At 48.4% G+C, this 19,956-nt stretch overlaps 1 protein-coding gene across 1 annotated transcript in view; it reads left to right on the forward strand.

Annotated features, from left to right (window-relative positions):
• Positions 1–19,956, forward strand: part of VAV1 (vav guanine nucleotide exchange factor 1) — a 1,439,562-nt gene that overhangs the window by 457,685 nt on the left and 961,921 nt on the right. The window contains exon 14 of the mRNA XM_069604429.1: positions 4,832–4,964. Coding sequence (XP_069460530.1) covers positions 4,832–4,964 — 133 coding nt within the window. The remainder of the gene's footprint in view (positions 1–4,831; positions 4,965–19,956) is intronic.

A 19,956-nucleotide genomic window follows, 5' to 3' on the forward strand; every position in this document is an offset into this window, starting at 1 on the left:
CGGGGCAATCGAATTGCCCCGACCAGTACGTCCACAATATGATGGTTTGTACCGGTTTCTGTTAATAATTTGGGACTAGTCAAGCCATTGGTGACTTTACATGTCCTGGGAGACAGTAGTCAGTCCCAGGGTATGGAGTTTATGGTGGGGTGTCACTATGACACCCCTGTGTTACTGCACGGAGGGTGCTGTGTAACACACATAGTAAAAACACATGAGACCCTATGGAGTAAAGGACCCCATAGCCCATAAAACACATTAACAGTCAAAGGAACACCGTAAATCATGTCCAAGAGTGGGAGAAAAAGAGTCTCACTCTTGGCAGGATAAAAAAACAAACTCCAGAAATCCAGCAAAGCTGCAGGGGGACTCACTAGGTTAGGAAATTCAGCCTAAAGAGAGAATTCTCACTAACACAGGGCAGCACAGGCCTACTACAGGCTGCACAGCATAGTCAGGGAACTGCACAGGGCTACTACAGGGCTGCACAGGCCTACTACAGGGCTGCACAGCATACCCAGGGAACTGCACAGGGCTACTACAGGGCAGCACAGGCCTACTACAGAGCTGCACAGCATACCCAGACAACTGCACAGGGCTACTACAGGGCTGCGCAGCATAGCCAGGGAACTGCACATGGCTACCCAGTCCTAACACAGGGCTGCACTGCATAGCCAGAGAACTGCACAGCGCTACACAGTCCTACTACAGGGCTGCACAGCATGGCCAGGGAACTGCACAGGTCTACTACAGGGCTGCATAGCATAGCCATGGAACTGCACAGGGCTACGCAGTCCTACTACAGGGCTGCACAGCATAGACAGGGAACTGCACAGCGCTGCGCAGTCCCACTACAGGGCTACACAGCATGGCCAGGGAACTGCACAGGGCTACTACCGGGCTGCACAGTTTAGCCAGGGAACTGCACAGGGCTACGCAGTCCTACTACAGGGCTGCACAGCATACCCAGGGAACTGCACCGGGCTACTACAGGGCTGCACCGCATAGCCAGGAAACTGCAAAGGGCTACACAAGCCTACTACAGGGCTGCAACGCATAGCCAGGGAAATGCACAAGGCTACTACAGGGCAGCACAGGCCTATTACAGGGCTGCACAGCATACCCAGGAAACCACACCTGCCTACTACAGGGCTGCACAGGCCTACTACAGGGCTACACAGCATACCCAGGGAACTGCACAGGGCTACCACAGTGCAATGCAGGCCTACTACAGGGCTGCACAGCATAGCCAGGTAACTGCACAGGGCTGCACAGGCCTACTACAGGGCTGCACAGCATACCCAGGGAACTGCACAGGGCTACTACAGGGCTACACAGTCCTACTGCAGGGCTGCACAGGCCTACTACAGGGCTGCACAGCATACACAGGGAACTGCACAGGGCTACTACAGGGCTGCACAGCATAGCCAGGGAACTGCACAGGGCTACTACAGGGCTGCACATGCCTACTACAGGGCTGCACATGCCTACTACAGGGCTGCACAGGGCTACTGCAGGGCTGCACAGTCCTACTACAGGGCTGCACAGGCCTACTATAGGGCTGTACAGCATAGCCAGGGAACTGCCCAGGGCTACTACAGGGCAGCACAGTCCTACTGCAGGGCTGCACAGGCCTACTACAGAGCTGCACAGCATAGCCAGGGAACTTCACAGGGCTACTACAGGGCTACACAGTCGTACTGCAGGGCTTCACAGGCCTACTAGAGGGCTGCAAAACATACCCAGGGAACTGCACAGGGCTACGCAGTCCTACTGCAGGGCTGCACAGGCCTACTAGAGTGCTGCACAGCATACCCAGTGAGCTGCACAGGGCTACTACAGGGCTGCGCAGTCCTACTGCAGGGCTGCAAAGGCCTACTACAGGGATACACATGGCTACTACAGGGCTGCACAGCATACCCAGGGCACTGCACAGGGCTACTACAGGGCAGCACAGTCCTATTGCAGGGCTGCACAGGCCTACTACAGTGCTGCACAGCATAGCCAGTGAACTGCACAGGGCTACTACAGGGCGGCACAGTCCTACTGCAGGGCTGTACAGGCCTACTACAGGGCTGCACAGGCCTACTACAGAGCTGCACAGCATAGCCAGGGAACTGCACAGGGCTACTACAGGGCTGCACAGCATAGTCAGGGAACTGCACAGGGCTACTACAGGGCTGCACAGCATAGCCAGGGAACTGCACAGGGCTACTACAGGGCTGCACAGCATAGCCAGGGAACTGCACAGGGCTACTACAGGGCAGCACAGGCCTGCTACAGGGCTGCACAGCATAGCCAGGGAACTGCACAGGGCTACACAGGCCTATTACAGGGCTGCACAGCATACCCACGGAACTGCACAGGGCTACTACAGGGCTGTGAAGGCCTACTACAGCGCTGCACAGCATAGCCAGGGAACTGCACCGGGCTACACAGGCCTACCTCAGGGCTGCACAGCATACCCAGGGAACTGCACAGGGCCACTACAGGGCTGTGCAGGCCTACTACGGGGCTGCACAGTATACCCAGGAAACCACACAGGGCTACTACAGGGCTGCACAGGCCTACTACAGGGCTGTATAGCATACCCAGGGAACTGCACAGGGCTACTACAGGGCTACGCAGTCGTACTACTGGTTGCACAGAATACCCAGGGAACTGCACAGGGCTACTACAAGGCTGCACAGGCCTACTACAGGGCTGCACAGCATAGCCAGGGAACTGCACAGGGCTACTACAGGGATGCACAGGGCTACTACTTGGCTGCACAGCATGGCCAGGGAACGGCACAGGGCTACTACAGGGCTGCACAGGCCTACTACAGGGCTGCATAGCATACCCAGGGAACTGCCCATGGCTACTACAGGGCTGCAAAGGCCTACTACTGGTTGCACGGCATACCCAGGGAACTGCACAGGCCTACTACAGGGCTACACAGTCCTACTACAGGGCTGCACAGCATAGGCAGGGAACTGCACAGGTCTACTACAGGGCAGCACAGGCCTACTGCAGGGCTGCACAGCATACCCAGGGAACTGCACAGGCCTAATACAGGGCTACGCAGTCCTACTACTGGTTGCACGGCATACCCAGGCAACTGAACAGGCCTACTACAGGGCTATCCAAGATCTTGCTCTCGACCATTTGAGATGTGGCCCCCTTCCTCCTCTCGATTACATCCCTCCAACATGAGATCTTCCTCCTCTACCCGCACTGTCACCCTAAACTCTCATGTAAATGAAGATGTAGATGTGTCCTCTTGCCTGTCCCCTTGTTGGAAACACTACCAGAGGTGGGCTATCGCCTCCAGCCTGTGAGATGTGTCCTCTTACCCGCCCCCTTGTTGGAAACACTGACAGAGGTGGGCTATCACCTCCAGCCTGTGCGATGTGTCCTCTTACCCGCCCCCTTGTTGGAAACATTACCAGAGGTGGGCTATTGCCTACAGCCTGTGAGATGTGTCCTCTTACCCGCCCCCTTGTTGGAAACACTACCAGAGGTGGGCTATCATCTCCAGCCTGTGAGATGTGCCCTCTTACCCGCCCCTGGTTGGAAACACTACCAGAGGTGGGCTATCGCCTCCAACCTGTGAGGTGTGTCCTCTTACCCGCCCCCTTGTTGGAAACACTGCCAGAGGTGGGCTATCGCCTCCAGCCTGTGAGATGTGTCCTCTTACCTGCCCCCTTGTTGGAAACACTACCAGAGGTGGGCTATCGCCTCCAGCCTGTGAGATGTGTCCTCTTACCTGCCCCCTTGTTGGAAACACTACCAGAGGTGGCCGCTGTCCAGTTAAAGCATCGAATGATAAAGGATCGAATGTAAAAGGATCGACACAATAGGGCCGAAAACAAAAGGATCACATTTTTTTTTAATTGTATATTTGTTTTTTGGTTTTTGTATGGGTAAAAAAAATGGTTTTTACCAAAAAACAGGGGTTGGGGGGAGCACCCACCCCCCCCAAAAAAAAAAAATGTAAAAAAAAAAATGGATTTCGATCCTTTTGTTTTCATTACATTTGAATCGATCCTTTGACCATTCAACCCTTTTTTTCGATCCTTTAACCTATAACCGAGGTGGGCTATCGCCTCCAGCCTGTGAGATGTGTCCTCTTGCCCGCCCCCTTGATGGAAACACTACCAGAGGTGGGCTATCGCCTCCAGACTGTGAGATGTGTCCTCTTACCTGCCCCCTTGTTGGAAAGACTACCAGAGGTGGGCTATCGCCTCCAGCCTGTGAGATGTGTCCTCTTACCTGCCCCCTCGTTGGAAAGAATACCAGAGGTGGGCTAACGCCTCCAGCCTGTGAGATGTGTCCTCTTACCCGCCCCCTTGTTGGAAACACTACCAGAGGTGGGCTATCGCTTCCAGCCTGTGAGATGTGTGCTCTTCCCCTCCCCCTTGTTGGAAACACTACCAGAGGTGGGCTTCCGCCTCCAGTCTGTGAGAAGTGTCGTCTTACCTGCCCCCTTGTTGGACAGACTACCAGGGGTGGGCTATCGTCTCCAGCCTGTGAGATGTGTCCTCTTACCTGCCCCCTTGTTGGAAACACTACCAGAGGTGTGCTATCGCCTCCAGCCTGTGAGATGTGCATTCTTACTTGACCCCTTGTTGGAAACACTACCAGAGGTGGGCTATCGCATCCAGCCTGTGAGATGTGGTCTCTTACCTGCCCCCTTGTTGTAATTACTATCGGAGGAGGGCTATCGCCTCCAGCCTGTGAGGTGTGGTCTCTCCTCCCTGCAGTGACGCCCCTTGCATTTTGCTGTTAGTCCACCCCGCTACCCCCTCATCCTGCCCCTCTGATGTGTGGCTGTCTCTCTACCCCTCAGGTATGCCTTCCTCCTGGATAAGGCACTGCTTCTCTGCAAGAGGAAAGGAGAAACCTTTGAGATGAAAGACTTCATCAATTTGCAGAGTTACCAGATCCGGGACGATTCGGCCTCTGAGCGAGACAATAGGAAGGTACGAGTCATGGGGCGTGAGTCTGGGGGAGAGGGGGCAGGCAAGTGGGTAGTACTGCTACGGAGTCAGAGGGGGGTTTAATAGAAAAGGTGAAAGCTATGGATTTCGGTGGTTAAGTTGGAACACCACCTTGACTTCCCAGGGTGCCCTTCTGCCATTGTGTATGGCATCACAATAACACTGGCGAAGATATGATGTCATCGGTATCCAGGTTTGACTGAATCAGAAAGGGGATCTATCGAGAAGAATATGTTCTTTCTGGGAGCTGAGACAAGGCTGTATCTTAGCGCCTTGGCTCTTTAACCAGTATTTCTCAGAAGTAACTATATCCCTGGCTAATGAGGGCTTGGTTGCACCAAAAATCGGCAAGTAGAACATTGTCTGCCTAATCTATGCAGAAGATATACTGATCTTTGACTGCACTAAGGTAGGGCTACAAAGATTGTTGAAGAATTTTGAAACTTTTGCTAATGACAACAGGCTAGTTATCAATGAAACGAAAACAAAGATCCTTTTTAAAAAAAAAATGGCCCAACTAAAGGCTCTGTGTGTACTGTGGGAGCCATACCACTGAGGCTGGTTGAGCCGATCCGGTACCTGGGCTTCCATGTTTTTGCCTCTAGATGCATTAAATCTGCGAATGAGATCTTGTTACATAAGGCAAAAATTCTGGAGTCCCAGGTTCTTCGAATTGATCGCAAGTTTGGTAGATTTTCTTTGAAACCCTCGATGCTGTTCTACGAGGGAAAAATAGTCCCTAGATAATCTATGGACTAGAGTTAAAATCTGAGAACCTATGTGATCTGTTGAACAGAATTGAGGGGAAAACCTGGAGACGCATCCTGGGAGTCCCGAACGCAGTACCAATCACAGCAATTTGTTTTGAGCTGGGACTAGTGTCATTATGGCTCAGGTTCAATGGGCTCTGCTGGTTCTCTATTCCAAAATTATTTCGCTCATACCCGATTCTCTTTACCAGCTAATGTGGCAAAATCTTGATAATTCCCAGGTAGTAAAGGTCCTAAGAATTCGAGCAGACTTAATTCTGGCTGAGATTGGGATGACAGTAGAAACTTAAATTAATAACCCGGTGAGGACCAAGCAGGCCCTGTTTGACCATGATTGGGCATTGAAAACCGATCTATTCCACTCTTACCCATCGATGAGTCATCTGACACATGAGCATAGAAGACGAGGCACTTTATCTAGGATTCTGATACAATTCCCTAACAGATTCTATCGAGGGAACCTGCTCCCCACTAGAGAAATCCAACTCAGGAGATCCCTTATCGCTCCAGAGAATGCCTCTTGTAGGTTCTGCTGGGGTAAATTGGAACCTCTTAGGCACCTGGTTCTTGACTGCCCCTCCTTACAGGGCCTTCGAGATAATTTCCTAAAGCCATTGGCAATGTCTCCAGATCTCTACGATGAAGACTTAATATGGAAACACTGCCTCGAGAACCACAACATACGTGAAGGGCTGGCCTTAGCTTGCTTCATTGAATCTCTGCATTTATAGGCTGGAATTAGTCTACGTGCAGTATTGGGACATGTCATATTTTGTCACCACCAAGCCTTTTGGTACCCGTTTACTCTCTGAACCGTTTGGGGAACTCTGGATGACTGAGTTCTGATTTTAGGGAATGTTCCTCTTTGTCATACCACCAGATTAAATAATTGCTAATTTTAGATGTAATTTTATTTTTTGTATTTTTCTTTTAACATGGTGGTATTTCTCTCTTTTATTTGTGATATGAAATGGTTGATGTTGATTTCTTTTTCTGTATTTGATGTGTTTTTCAATTTTTTATTGATTTGATGTCTTTTGTAAAGGTTTGAATTAACCAAATACAATTAAAAAAAATGAATAATGACGTCATCGGCATCCTCACATAGAGCCTTGTCAGTGGCTATGACCAGGGGAAATGACCGAGGATAGACAGGCATTCATGCAAGTGCGCTTCAGAGCAGTGTGATTGGGGCTCTCAAAGAATGGGAACCTGGTGTATAGCAGACGCTCTTCACAACTGCAGTTCCATGAAGCAGCCAAGAAACCCTCTTTCAGTAAGAAAAGTCCTCTCTCTCTGGGGCAGCCGACAGTCCTTCACAAGAGACAAATAGGCAAGCCCCCTCAGAAGGACTAGCTGAGGGGACAGAGAATCTCGACAATTTAAAAAAATGTATAACATGCTCTGATTTTGTAAAAAAATCTTTCACAATTTAGATAAATATCAACAGTTAAAATAACATAGAGAAAAAGTCCTGATCAAGGATATGAGAATGACATTGGGTGGCGATTCTGCATGTTAGCGTTGCTAATCAAACACGTGATGTCATTCTGATTGTAGAATGACATCACGTGGTTGATTAGCAATGCTAGCATGCAGCAGCCTTACACATGGCCACCCAGTGTCATTTCGACATGTTTCGAGGCCTCCACGGTCAATGTAATATGATTTCCCGAAGCCATTCTGTGCCAAAACCATGCAGTAGCCAATGATTCTGCAGAATTGGTAAAGGGACTGAGTAGGAGTAAGCCTCGCTGGAAAGTGCCAGTGCATTGACCTAAAAGAGGTGGCCATGAGTCAGGGTGGCCATGAGTCAGGGTGGCCATGAGTCAGGGTGGCCTAGTTTAGTGCAGAAGTTGCATGGCTCTTGGGAGCTGCCCAGCACACTCAAATATCCATTCTAAATCTTAAACAAAGGTCCTGTTAGTGAACACTGGAGAATTTACGAGAAGAAGCAGAACGAGAGGCCAGTCGTTCCTCTTTTCTATTTAATAATCTGTAAAGTTTATATTGTACAAGTGCATAGGCGTGTTAATCCCATCCTGCTTCCGCAATTGGGCGTTCAGTAAGAGTTGTGGAGTTGGCATTTAGGTCACTAGCAGCGGCGAGAACATTCAGAGAGATCAAAAGCCGCAGAGAGATTCACACTTGCTACAAAGATGTTGAGCAATTGCTTGGCCAGGCCTGTTGGGGACAGGTCGGCAAACTGTTATGTTATGTTATGTTATTTTGCACTTATATAGCGCCTTATATACCATTGGTATGGTCTGAAGGCGCTGGTAGGTTGAACGCCCTTGGGAACCGAAGTTCAGGTCAGTAGAGAGAGTGGGGAGGGTCAAACGGCGCGTGTGCGCACCGGGTATGTGTGCAGCTGGTGAGGTATTCGTGAAATAGCTGCTTCTTAGCGGTAGGTGTGGTGGTTGATATCAGGGGTATGTGTTAGTTCTGGCAGGATTTATCCAGACCCACTGTGGCTGCGTTAGGCCTGAGGAGAACGCCTGGCTGGGGGGTGTGTAACCAGCGGTGTTTACTTAGAGTGATGGGGAGTGAGCGAGAAGTGTTGGTATGAGAACAGTTATACCGAATGGTGTCATAGTATCTCTGTGTTCTAGTTGGGTGGTGATATAGAGGAGAGAGTAAGCGTGGGGTGTGATATGGTGGATTACATGCTCTTCCAAACGTTCCCTGCATTCCAGACCATACTGGAACCAGCCACACTTCTAAATACACATAGGCTGTTGGGTACACTACTACATGCAATTTTTCTCAGAGAAGCTATTGGGCACAACTTCTAAATGTCACTTTCTCAGAGAGGCTATTGGGCACAACTTCTAAATGCAGCTTTTTCAGAGAGGCTATTGGGCACAGCTTCTAAATACACATAGGCTATTGGGTTCACTTCTAAATGCAACTTTTCTTAGAGGTTATTGAGCACAACTTCTAAATGCAACTTTCTCAGAGAGGCTATTTGGCACAACTTCTAACTGTAGCTTTTCTCAGAGAGGCTATTGGGCACAACTTCTAAATAAACATAGGCTATTGGGTACACTTCTAAATGCAACTTTTCTCAGAGAGGCTATTGGGCACAACTTCTAAATAAACATAGGCTATTGGGTACACTTCTAAATGCAACTTTTCTCAGAGAGGCTATTGGGCACAACTTCTAAATGCAACTTTCTCAGAGAGGCTATTGGGCACAACTTCTAAATGCAACTTTTCTCAGCGGTAGGTGAGAGGCTATTGGGCACACTTCTAAATGCAACTTTTCTCAGAGAGGCTATTGGACACAACTTCTAAATGCAACTTTCTCAGTGAGGCTATTGGGCACAACTTCTAAATACACATGTTATTGGGCACAACTTCTAAATGCAGCTTTTCTCCAAGTCACATTTCTGCATCAGTTTAACTGGGTGCCCACCCGCTGCCTTAAACCAGTTTAGAATTTGGGGAGGTGACCGATTTTTCCTGTTCAACTAGTATTACAGACGCAAACATCGTTCTCCTAGCGTCTAATAACACTATTGGTAGATAATTAAGGAGTAATCGCCTATTTCTGGAACAAGAAATAGGATTGATTGCAACAATAGGGTCACAAACAAGGTCTGGGAAAAGATACGAGTTTCTGCTATTGGGTTAAAACGATTGAATAAAATCTATGTCCAGATCTACAGTGAAGTCTTGATAATTGAATCAGGTTCTCCATTGGATCCAGAGACCTGGGAATTTTCAGATCGCTTAATAAGCTTGTTGATACGTTTCCTATCAAAGGTTAACCACCATTGCCTTGGGGAGAACTGGTCTGGGAAAATAATATCGCTATGACCGGGCCATATGCCTTTGAAAGTGTAAACAAGAGTCCTGGTAAGAGTCTGGTCTCTATTAGAAGGGCCGACTGTTCCTCTGGGGTGAATGAGCGTCTGTAACAAGAGTCCTGGTTAGAGTCGGGTCTCTATTACAAGGGGCGACTGTTCCTCTGGGGTGAATGAGCGTCTGTAACAAGTGTCCTGGTTTAGAGTCGGGTCTCTATTAAAAGGACCGACTGTTGCTCTGGGGTGAAGGAACGTCTGTAACAAGTGTTCTGGTTGGAGTCGGGTCTCTATTAGAAGGACTGACTGTTACTCTTGGGTAAATGAGTGTCCCTAACAAGTGTCCTGGTTAGAGTCAGGTCTCTATTAGAAGAGCAGACTGTTCCTCTGGGGTGAATGAGCATCTGTAACAAGTGTCCTGGTTAGAGTCGGGTCTCTATTAGAAGGGCCGACTATTCCTCTGGGGTGAATGAGCGTCTGTAACAAGTGTCCTGGTTAGAGTCGGGTCTCTATTAGAAGTACTGACTGTTCCTCTGGGGTGAATGAGCGTCTGTTACAAGTGTCCTGGTTAGAGTCGGGTCTCTATTAGAAGTACTGACTGTTCCTCTGGGGTGAATGAGCGTCTGTAAGGAGTGTCTTGATTAGAGTTGGGTATCTATTAGAAGAACCGACTGTTCCTCCAGGGTGAATGAGCATCTGTAACAAGTGCCCTGGTTAGAGTCGGGTGTCTATTAGAAGAGCTGACTGTTCCTCTGGGGTGAATGAACGTCTGTAACACGTGTTCTGGTTGGAGTCGGGTCTCTATTAGAAGGACCGACTGTTCCTCTGGGGTAAATGAGTGTCTGTAACAAGTGTCCTGGTTAGAGTCGGGTCTCTATTAGAAGGACCGATTGTTCCTCTGGGGTGAATGAGTGTCTGTAACAAGTGCCCTGGTTAGAGTCGGGTCTCTATTAGAAGGACAGACTGTTCCTCTGGTGTGAATGAGCGTCTGTAACAAGTGCCCTGGTTAGGGTCAGGTCTCTATTAGAAGAGCCGACTGTTACTATGGGGTAAATGAGCGTCTCTAACAAGTGCCCTGGTTAGAGTCATGTCTCTTTTAGAAGAGCCGACTGTTACTCTGCAGTGAATGAGCATCTGTAACAAGTGTCCTGGTTAGAGTCGGGTCTCTATTAGAAGGGCCGACTATTCCTCTGGGGTGAATGAGCGTCTGTAACAAGAGTCCTGGTTAGAGTCGGGTCTCTATTAAAAGGACCGACTGTTCCTCTGGGGTGAATGAACGTCTGTAACAAGTGTTCTGGTTGGAGTCGGGTCTCTATTAGAAGGACAGACTGTTCCTCTGAGGTAAATGAGTGTCCATAACAAGTGTCCTGGTTAGAGTCGGGTCTCTATTAGAAGGACTGACTGTTCCGCTGGTGTGAATGAGCGTCTGTAACAAGTGCCCTGGTTAGGGTCAGGTCTCTATTAGAAGAGCCGACTGTTACTCTGGGGTGAATGAGCGTCTCTAACAAGTGCCCTGGTTAGAGTCAAGTCTCTTTTAGAAGAGCCGACTGTTACTCTGCAGTGAATGAGCGTCTCTAACAAGTGTCCTGATTAGAGTCAGGTCTCTATTAGAACCACCGACTGTTCCTTTGGTGTGAATGAGCGTCTGTAACAAGTGTCCTGGTTGGAGTCAGGTCTCTATTAGAAGGACTGACTGTTACTCTTGGGAAAATGAGTGTCCGTAACAAGTGTCCTGGTTAGAGTCAGGTCTCTATTAGAACCACCGACTGTTCCTTTGGTGTGAATGAGCGTCTGTAACAAGTGCCCTGGTTAGTGTCAGGTCTCTATTAAAAGAGCAGACTGTTCCTCTGGGGTGAATGAGCATCTGTAACAAGTGTCCTGGTTAGAGCCAGGTCTCTATTAGAAGGACTGACTGTTACTCTGGGGTGAATGGGCGTCTGTAACAAGTGTCCTGGTTAGAGTCGGGTCTCTATTAGAAGTACTGACTGTTCCTCTGGGGTGAATGAGCGTCTGTTACAAGTGTCCTGGTTAGAGTCGGGTCTCTATTAGAAGGAGCGACTGTTCCTCTGGGGTGAATGAGCGTCTGTAAGGAGTGTCTTGATTAGAGTTGGGTATCTATTAGAAGAACCGACTGTTCCTCCGGGGTGAATGAGCATCTGTAACAAGTGCCCTGGTTAGAGTTGGGTGTCTATTAGAAGAGCCGACTGTTCCTCTGGGGTGAATGAACGTCTGTAACACGTGTTCTGGTTGGAGTCGGGTCTCTATTAGAAGGACCGACTGTTCCTCTGGGGTAAATGAGTGTCTGTAACAAGTGTCCTGATTAGAGTCGGGTCTCTATTAGAAGGACCGATTGTTCCTCTGGGGTGAATGAGTGTCTGTAACAAGTGCCCTGGTTAGAGTCGGGTCTCTATTAGAAGGACAGACTGTTCCTCTGGTGTGAATGAGCATCTGTAACAAGTGCCCTGGTTAGGGTCAGGTCTCTATTAGAAGAGCCGACTGTTACTCTGGGGTAAATGAGCGTCTCTAACAAGTGCCCTGGTTAGAGTCATGTCTCTTTTAGAAGAGCCGACTGTTACTCTGCAGTGAATGAGCATCCGTAACAAGTGTCCTAGTTAGAGTCGGATCTCTATTAGAAGGACCGATTGTTCGTCTGGGGTGAATGAGCGTCTGTAACAAGTGTCCTGGTTAGAGTCGGGTCTCTATTAGAAGGGGCGACTGTTCCTCTGGGGTGAATGAGCGTCTGTAACGAGTGTCCTGTTTAGAGTTCGTCTATTAGAAGAACTGACTGTTACTCTTGGGTAAATGAGTGTCTGTAACAAGTGTCCTGGGTAGAGTCAGGTCTCTATTAGAACCACCGACTGTTCCTTTGGTGTGAATGAGCGTCTGTAACAAGTGCCCTGGTTAGTGTCAGGTCTCTATTAAAAGAGCAGACTGTTCCTCTGGGGTGAATGAGCATCTGTAACAAGTGTCCTGGTTAGAGCCAGGTCTCTATTAGAAGGACTGACTGTTACTCTGGGGTGAATGGGCACCTGTAACAAGTGTCCTGGTTAGAGTCGGGTCTCTATTAGAAGGACTGACTGTTCCTCTGGGGTGAATGAGCATCTGTAACAAGTGTCCTGGTTAGAGTCGGGTCTTTATTAGAAGGAGCGACTGTTCCTCTGGGGTGAATGAGCATCTGTAAGGAGTGTCCTGATTATAGTTGGGTATCTATTAGAAGAACCGACTGTTCCTCCGGGTGAATGAGCGTCTGTAACAAGTGCCCTGGTTAGAGTCGGATGTCTATTAGAAGAGCCGACTTTTCCTCTGGGGTGAATGAGCGTCTGTAACAAGTGCCCTGGTTAGAGTCGGGTCTCTATTAGAAGGACTGACTGTTCCTCTGGGGTTAATGAGCGTCTGTAACAAGTGTCCTGGTTAGAGTCAGGTCTCTATTAGAAGGGGCGACTGTTCCTCTGGGCAGAATGAGCGTCTGTAACGAGTGTCCTGATTAGAGTTGGGTCTCTATTAGAAGAACCGACTGTTCCTCCGGGGGGAATGAGCGTCTGTATCAAGTGCCCTGCTTAGAGTCGGGTCTCTATTAGAAGGGCCGACTGTTCCTTTGGGGTGAATGAGCATCTGTAACAAGTGTCCTGTTTAGAGTCGGGTCTCTATTAGAAAGACTGTCTGTTCCTCTGGGGTGAATGAGCGTCTGTAACAAGTGTCCTGGTTAGAGTCGGGTCTCTATTACAAGGGGTGACTATTCCTCTGGGGTGAATGAGCATCTGTAACGAGTGTCCTGATTAGAGTTGGGTCTCTATTAGAAGGACCAACTGTTACTTTGGGGTAAATGAGTGTCTGTAACCAGTGTCCTGTTTAGAGTTGGGCCTCTATTAGAAGGACTGACTGTTACTCTAGGGTAAATGAGTGTCCGTAACAAGTGTCCTGGTTAGAGTTGGGTCTCTATTAGAAGCACCGATTGTTCCTCTGGGGTGAATGAGCGTCTGTAACAAGTGTCCTGGTTAGAGTCGGGTCTCTATTAGAAGGGCCGACTGTTCCTTTGGGGTGAATGAGCATCTGTAACAAGTGTCCTGTTTAGAGTCGGGTCTCTATTAGAAAGACTGACTGTTCCTCTGGGGTGAATGAGCATCTGTAACAAGTGTCCTGGTTAGAGTCGGGTCTCTATTACAAGGGGTGACTGTTCCTCTGGGGTGAATGAGCATCTGTAACGAGTGTCCTGATTAGAGTTGGGTCTCTATTAGAAGGACCAACTGTTACTTTGGGGTAAATGAGTGTCTGTAACCAGTGTCCTGTTTAGAGTTGGGCCTCTATTAGAAGGACTGACTGTTACTCTAGGGTAAATGAGTGTCCGTAACAAGTGTCCTGGTTAGAGTCGGGTCTCTATTAGAAGCACCGATTGTTCCTCTGGGGTGAATGAGCGTCTGTAAAAAGTGTCATGGTTAGAGTCGGGTGTCTGTTAGAAAGGCCGACTGTTCCTCTGGCGTGAATGAGCATCTGTAACAAGTGTCCTGGTTAGAGTCGGGTTTCTATTAGAAGGACCGACTGTTCCTCTGGTGTGAATGAGCGTCTGTAACAAGTGTCCTGGTTAGAGTCGGGTCCCTATTAGAAGGACTGACTGTTACTCTTGGGTAAATGAGTGTCCGTAACAAGTCTCCTGGTTAGAGTCAGGTCTCTATTGGAACAACCGACTGTTCCTTTAGTGTGAATGAACATCTGTAACAAGTGCCCTGGTTAGAGTCAGATCTCTTATTAGAAGAGCCGACTCTTACTCTGGGGTGACTGAGCATCCGTAACAAGTGTCCTGGTTAGAGCCAGGTCTCTATTAGAAGGACTGACTGTTACTCTGGGGTGAATGGGCATCTGTAACAAGTGTCCTGGTTAGAGTCGGGTCTCTATTAGAAGGACTGACTGTTCCTCTGGGGTGAATGAGCATCTGTAACAAGTGTCCTGGTTAGAGTCGGGTTTCTATTAGAAGGACCGACTGTTCCTCTGGTGTGAATGAGCGTCTGTAACAAGTCTCCTGGTTAGATTCGGGTCTAAATTAGAAGGACTGACTGTTACTCTTGGGTAAATGAGTGTCCGTAACAAGTCTCCTGGTTAGAGTCAGGTCTCTATTAGAACCACCGACTGTTCCTTTAGTGTGAATGAGCATCTGTAACAAGTGCCCTGGTTAGTGTCAGGTCTCTATTAAAAGAGCAGACTGTTCCTCCGGGGTGAATGCGCATCTGTAACAAGTGGCCTGGTTAGAGTCGGGTGTCTATTAGAAGGACAGACTGTTCCTCTGGTGTGAATGAGCGTCTGTAACAAGTGCCCTGGTTAGGGTCAGGTCTCTATTAGAAGAGCCGACTGTTACTCTGGGGTAAATGAGCGTCTCTAACAAGTGCCCTGGTTAGAGTCATGTCTCTTTTAGAAGAGCCGACTGTTACTCTGCAGTGAATGAGCATCTGTAACAAGTGTCCTAGTTAGAGTCGGGTCTCTATTAGAAAGACCGATTGTTCGTCTGGGGTGAATGAGCGTCTGTAACAAGTGTCCTGGTTAGAGTCGGGTCTCTATTAGAAGGGGCGACTGTTCCTCTGGGGTGAATGAGCGTCTGTAACGAGTGTCCTGTTTAGAATTCTTCTATTAGAAGAACTGACTGTTACTCTTGGGTAAATGAGTGTCTGTAACAAGTGTCCTGGTTAGAGTCAGGTCTCTATTAGAACCACCGACTGTTCCTTTGGTGTGAATGAGCGTCTGTAACAAGTGCCCTGGTTAGTGTGAGATCTCTATTAAAAGAGCAGACTGTTCCTCTGGGGTGAATGAGCATCTGTAACAAGTGTCCTGGTTAGAGCCAGGTCTCTATTAGAAGGACTGACTGTTACTCTGGGGTGAATGGGCATCTGTAACAAGTGTCCTGGTTAGAGTCGGGTCTCCATTAGAAGGACTGACTGTTGCTCTGGGGTGAATGAGCATCTGTAACAAGTGTCCTGGTTAGAGTCGGGTCTTTATTAGAAGGAGCGACTGTTCCTCTGGGGTGAATGAGCATCTGTAAGGAGTGTCCTGATTAGAGTTGGGTATCTATTAGAAGAACCGACTGTTCCTCCGGGTGAATGAGCATCTGTAACAAGTGTCCTGGTTAGAGTCGGATGTCTATTAGAAGAGCCGACTTTTCCTCTGGGGTGAATGAGCATCTGTAACAAGTGCCCTGGTTAGAGTCGGGTCTCTATTAGAAGGACTGACTGTTCCTCTGGGGTGAATGAGCGTCTGTAACAAGTGTCCTGGTTAGAGTCAGGTCTCTATTAGAAGGGGCGACTGTTCCTCTGGGGGGAATGAGCGTCTGTAACGAGTGTCCTGATTAGAGTTGGGTCTCTATTAGAAGAACCGATTGTTCCTCCGGGGGGAATGAGCGTCTGTATCAAGTGCCCTGGTTAGAGTCGGGTCTCTATTAGAAGGGCCAACTGTTCCTTTGGTGTGAATGAGCATCTGTAACAAGTGTCCTGTTTAGAGTTGGGTCTCTATTAGAAGGACTGACTGTTCCTCTGGGGTGAATGAGCGTCTGTAACAAGTGTCCTGGTTAGAGTCGGGTCTCTATTACAAGGGGTGACTGTCCCTCTGGGGTGAATGAGCATCTGTAACGAGTGTCCTGATTAGAGTTGGGTCTCTATTAGAAGGACCAACTGTTACTCTGGGGTAAATGAGTGTCTGTAACCAGTGTCCTGTTTAGAGTTGGGCCTCTATTAGAAGGACTGACTGTTACTCTAGGGTAAATGAGTGTCCGTAACAAGTGTCCTGGTTAGAGTCGGGTCTCTATTGGAAGCACCGATTGTTCCTCTGGGGTGAATGAGCGTCTGTAACAAGTGTCCTGGTTAGAGTCGGGTGTCTGTTAGAAAGGCAGACTGTTCCTCTGGCGTGAATGAGCATCTGTAACAAGTGTCCTGGTTAGAGTCGGGTCTTTATTAGAAGGACTGACTGTTCCTCTGGGGTGAATGAGCGTCTGTAACAAGTGTCCTGGTTAGAGTCGGGTTTCTATTAGAAGGACCGTCTGTTCCTCTGGTGTGAATGAGCGTCTGTAACAAGTGTCCTGGTTAGAGTCGGGTCTCTATAAGAAGGACTGACTGTTACTCTTGGGTAAATGAGTGTCCGTAACAAGTCTCCTGGTTAGAGTCAGGTCTCTATTGGAACAACCGACTGTTCCTTTAGTGTGAATGAACGTCTGTAACAAGTGCCCTGGTTAGAGTCAGATCTCTTATTAGAAGAGCCGACTGTTACTCTGGGGTGACTGAGCATCCGTAACAAGTGTCCTGGTTAGAGCCAGGTCTCTATTAGAAGGACTGACTGTTACTCTGGGGTGAATGGGCGTCCGTAACAAGTGTTCTGGTTAGAGTCGGGTTTCTATTAGAAGGACCGTCTGTTCCTCTGGTGTGAATGAGCGTCTGTAACAAGTGTCCTGGTTAGAGTCGGGTCTCTATTAGAAGGACTGACTGTTACTCTTGGGTAAATGAGTATCTGTAACAAGTCTCCTGGTTAGAGTCAGGTCTCTATTAGAACCACCGACTGTTCCTTTAGTGTGAATGAGCGTCTGTAACAAGTGCCCTGGTTAGTGTCAGGTCTCTATTAAAAGAGCGACTGTTCCTCTGGGAGGAAGGAGCGTCTGTAAGGAGTGTCCTGATTAGAGTTGGGTATCTATTAGAAGAACCGACTGTTCCTCCGGGGTGAATGAGCGTCTGTAACAAGTGCCCTGGTTAGAGTCGGGTCTCTATTAGAAAGACCGATTGTTCGTCTGGGAAGAATGAGCGTCTGTAACAAGTGTCCTGGTTAGAGTCGGGTCTCTATTAGAAGGACTGACTGTTACTCTTGGGTAAATGAGTATCTGTAACAAGTCTCCTGGTTAGAGTCAGGTCTCTATTAGAACCACCGACTGTTCCTTTAGTGTGAATGAGCGTCTGTAACAAGTGCCCTGGTTAGTGTCAGGTCTCTATTAAAAGAGCGACTGTTCCTCTGGGAGGAAGGAGCGTCTGTAAGGAGTGTCCTGATTAGAGTTGGGTATCTATTAGAAGAACCGACTGTTCCTCCGGGGTGAATGAGCGTCTGTAACAAGTGCCCTGGTTAGAGTCGGGTCTCTATTAGAAAGACCGATTGTTCGTCTGGGAAGAATGAGCGTCTGTAACAAGCGCCCTGGTTAGAGTCGGGTGTCTATTAGAAGAGCCGACTGTTCCTCTCGGATGAATGAACGTCTTTAACAAGTGTTCTGGTTGGAGTCGGGTCTCTATTAGAAGGACCAACTGTTCCTCTGGGGTAAATGAGTGTCCGTAACAAGTGTCCTGGTTAGTGTCGGGTCTCTATTAGAAGGACTGACTGTTCATCTGGGGTGAATGAGCGTCTGTAACAAGTGCCCTGGTTAGGGTCAGGTCTCTATTAGAAGAGCCGACTGTTACTCTGGGGTGAATGAGCGTCTCTAACAAGTGCCCTGGTTAGAGTCAGGTCTCTTTTAGAAGAGCCGACTGTTACTCTGCGGTGAATGAGCATCCGTAACAAGTGTCCTAGTTAGAGTCGGGTCTCTATTAGAAGGGGTGACTGTTCCTCTGGGGTGAATGAGCGTCTGTAACAAGTGTCCTGTTTAGAGTTCGTCTATTAGAAGAACTGACTGTTACTCTTCGGTAAATGAGTGTCCCTAGCAAGTGTCCTGGTTAGAGTCAGGTCTCTACTAGAACCACCGACTGTTCCTTTGGTGTGAATGAGCGTCCGTAACAAGTGCCCTGGTTAGTGTCAGCTCTCTATTAAAAGAGCAGACTGTTCCTCTGGGGTGAATGAGCATCTGTAATAAGTGTCCTGGTTAGAGCCAGGTCTCTATTAGAAGGACTGACTGTTACTCTGGGGTGAATGGGCGTCTGTAACAAGTGTTCTGGTTAGAGTCGGGTCTCTATTAGAAGGACTGACCATTCCTCTGGGGTGAATGAGCGTCTGTACAAGTGTCCTGGTTAGAGTCGGGTCTCTATTAGAAGGAGCAACTGTTCCTCTGGGGTGAATTAGCGTCTGTAAGGAGGGTCCTGATTAGAGTTGGGTATCTATTAGAAGAACCGACTGTTCCTCCAGGGTGAATGAGCATCTGTAACAAGTGCCCTGGTTAGAGTCGGGTGTCTATTAGAAGAGCCGACTGTTCCTCTGGGGTGAATGAGCGTCTGTAACAAGTGCCCTGGTTAGAGTCGGGTCTCTATTAGAAGGACTGACTGTTCCTCTGGGGTGAATGAGCATCTGTAACAAGTGTCCTGGTTAGAGTCAGGTCTCTATTGCAAGGGGCGATTGTTCCTCTGGGGTGAATGAGCGTCTGTAACGAGGGTCCTGATTACAGTTGGGTCTCTTTTAGAAGAACCGACTGTTCCTCCGGGGTGAATGAGCGTCTGTAACAAGTGTCCTGGTTAGAGTCGGGTCTCTATTAGAAGGGCCGACTGTTCCTTTGGGGTGAATGAGCATCTGTAACAAGTGTCCTGTTTAGAGTCGGGTCTCTATTAGAAGGACTGACTGTTCCTCTGGGGTGAATGAGCATCTGTAACAAGTGTCCTGGTTAGAGTCGGGTATCTATTAGAAGGGGTGACTTTTCCTCTGGGGTGAATGAGCATCTGTAACGAGTGTCCTGATTAGAGTTGGGTCTCTATCAGAGGGACCAACTGTTACTCTGGGGTAAATGAGTGTCTGTAACCAGTGTCCTGTTTAGAGTTGGGCCTCTATTAGAAGGACTGACTGTTACTCTAGGGTAAATGAGTGTCCGTAACAAGTGTCCTGGTAAGTGTCGGGTCTCTATTAGAAGCACCGACTGTTCCTCTGGGGTGAATGAGCGTCTGTAACAAGTGTCCTGGTTAGAGTCGGGTCCCTATTAGAAGGACCAGCTGTTTCTCTGAGGTGAAAGAACTTTTGTAACAAGTGCCCTGGTTAGAGTCAGGTCTCTATTAGAAGAGCCGACTCTAACTCTGGGGTGACTTAGCATCCGTAACATGTGTCCTAGTTAGAGTTGGGTTTCTATTAGAAGGACCGACTGTTCCTCTGGTGTGAATGAGCGTCTGTAACAAGTGTCCTAGTTAGAGTTGGGTCTCTATTAGAATAACCGACTGTTACTCTGGGGTGAATGAGGGTCTGTAACAAGTGTCCTGGTTAGAGTCAGGTCTCTTTTAGAAGAGCCGACTGTTGCTCTGTGGTGACTGAGCATCCGTAACAAGTGTCCTAGTTAGAGTTGGGTCTCTATTAGAAGAACCGACTGTTACTCTGGGGTGAATGAGCATCTGTAACAAGTGTCCTAGTTAGAGTCGGGTCTCTATTAGAAAGACCGATTGTTCGTCTGGGGTGAATGAGCGTCTATAACAAGCGCCCTGGTTAGAGTCGGGTGTCTATTAGAAGAGCCGACTGTTCCTCTGGGGTGAATGAGCGTCTGTA

This window comes from Ambystoma mexicanum, chromosome 3q (genome assembly GCF_040938575.1).
Source record: "Ambystoma mexicanum isolate Mex_15411 chromosome 3q, UKY_AmexF1_1, whole genome shotgun sequence".
Classification (NCBI taxonomy): domain Eukaryota; kingdom Metazoa; phylum Chordata; class Amphibia; order Caudata; family Ambystomatidae; genus Ambystoma; species Ambystoma mexicanum.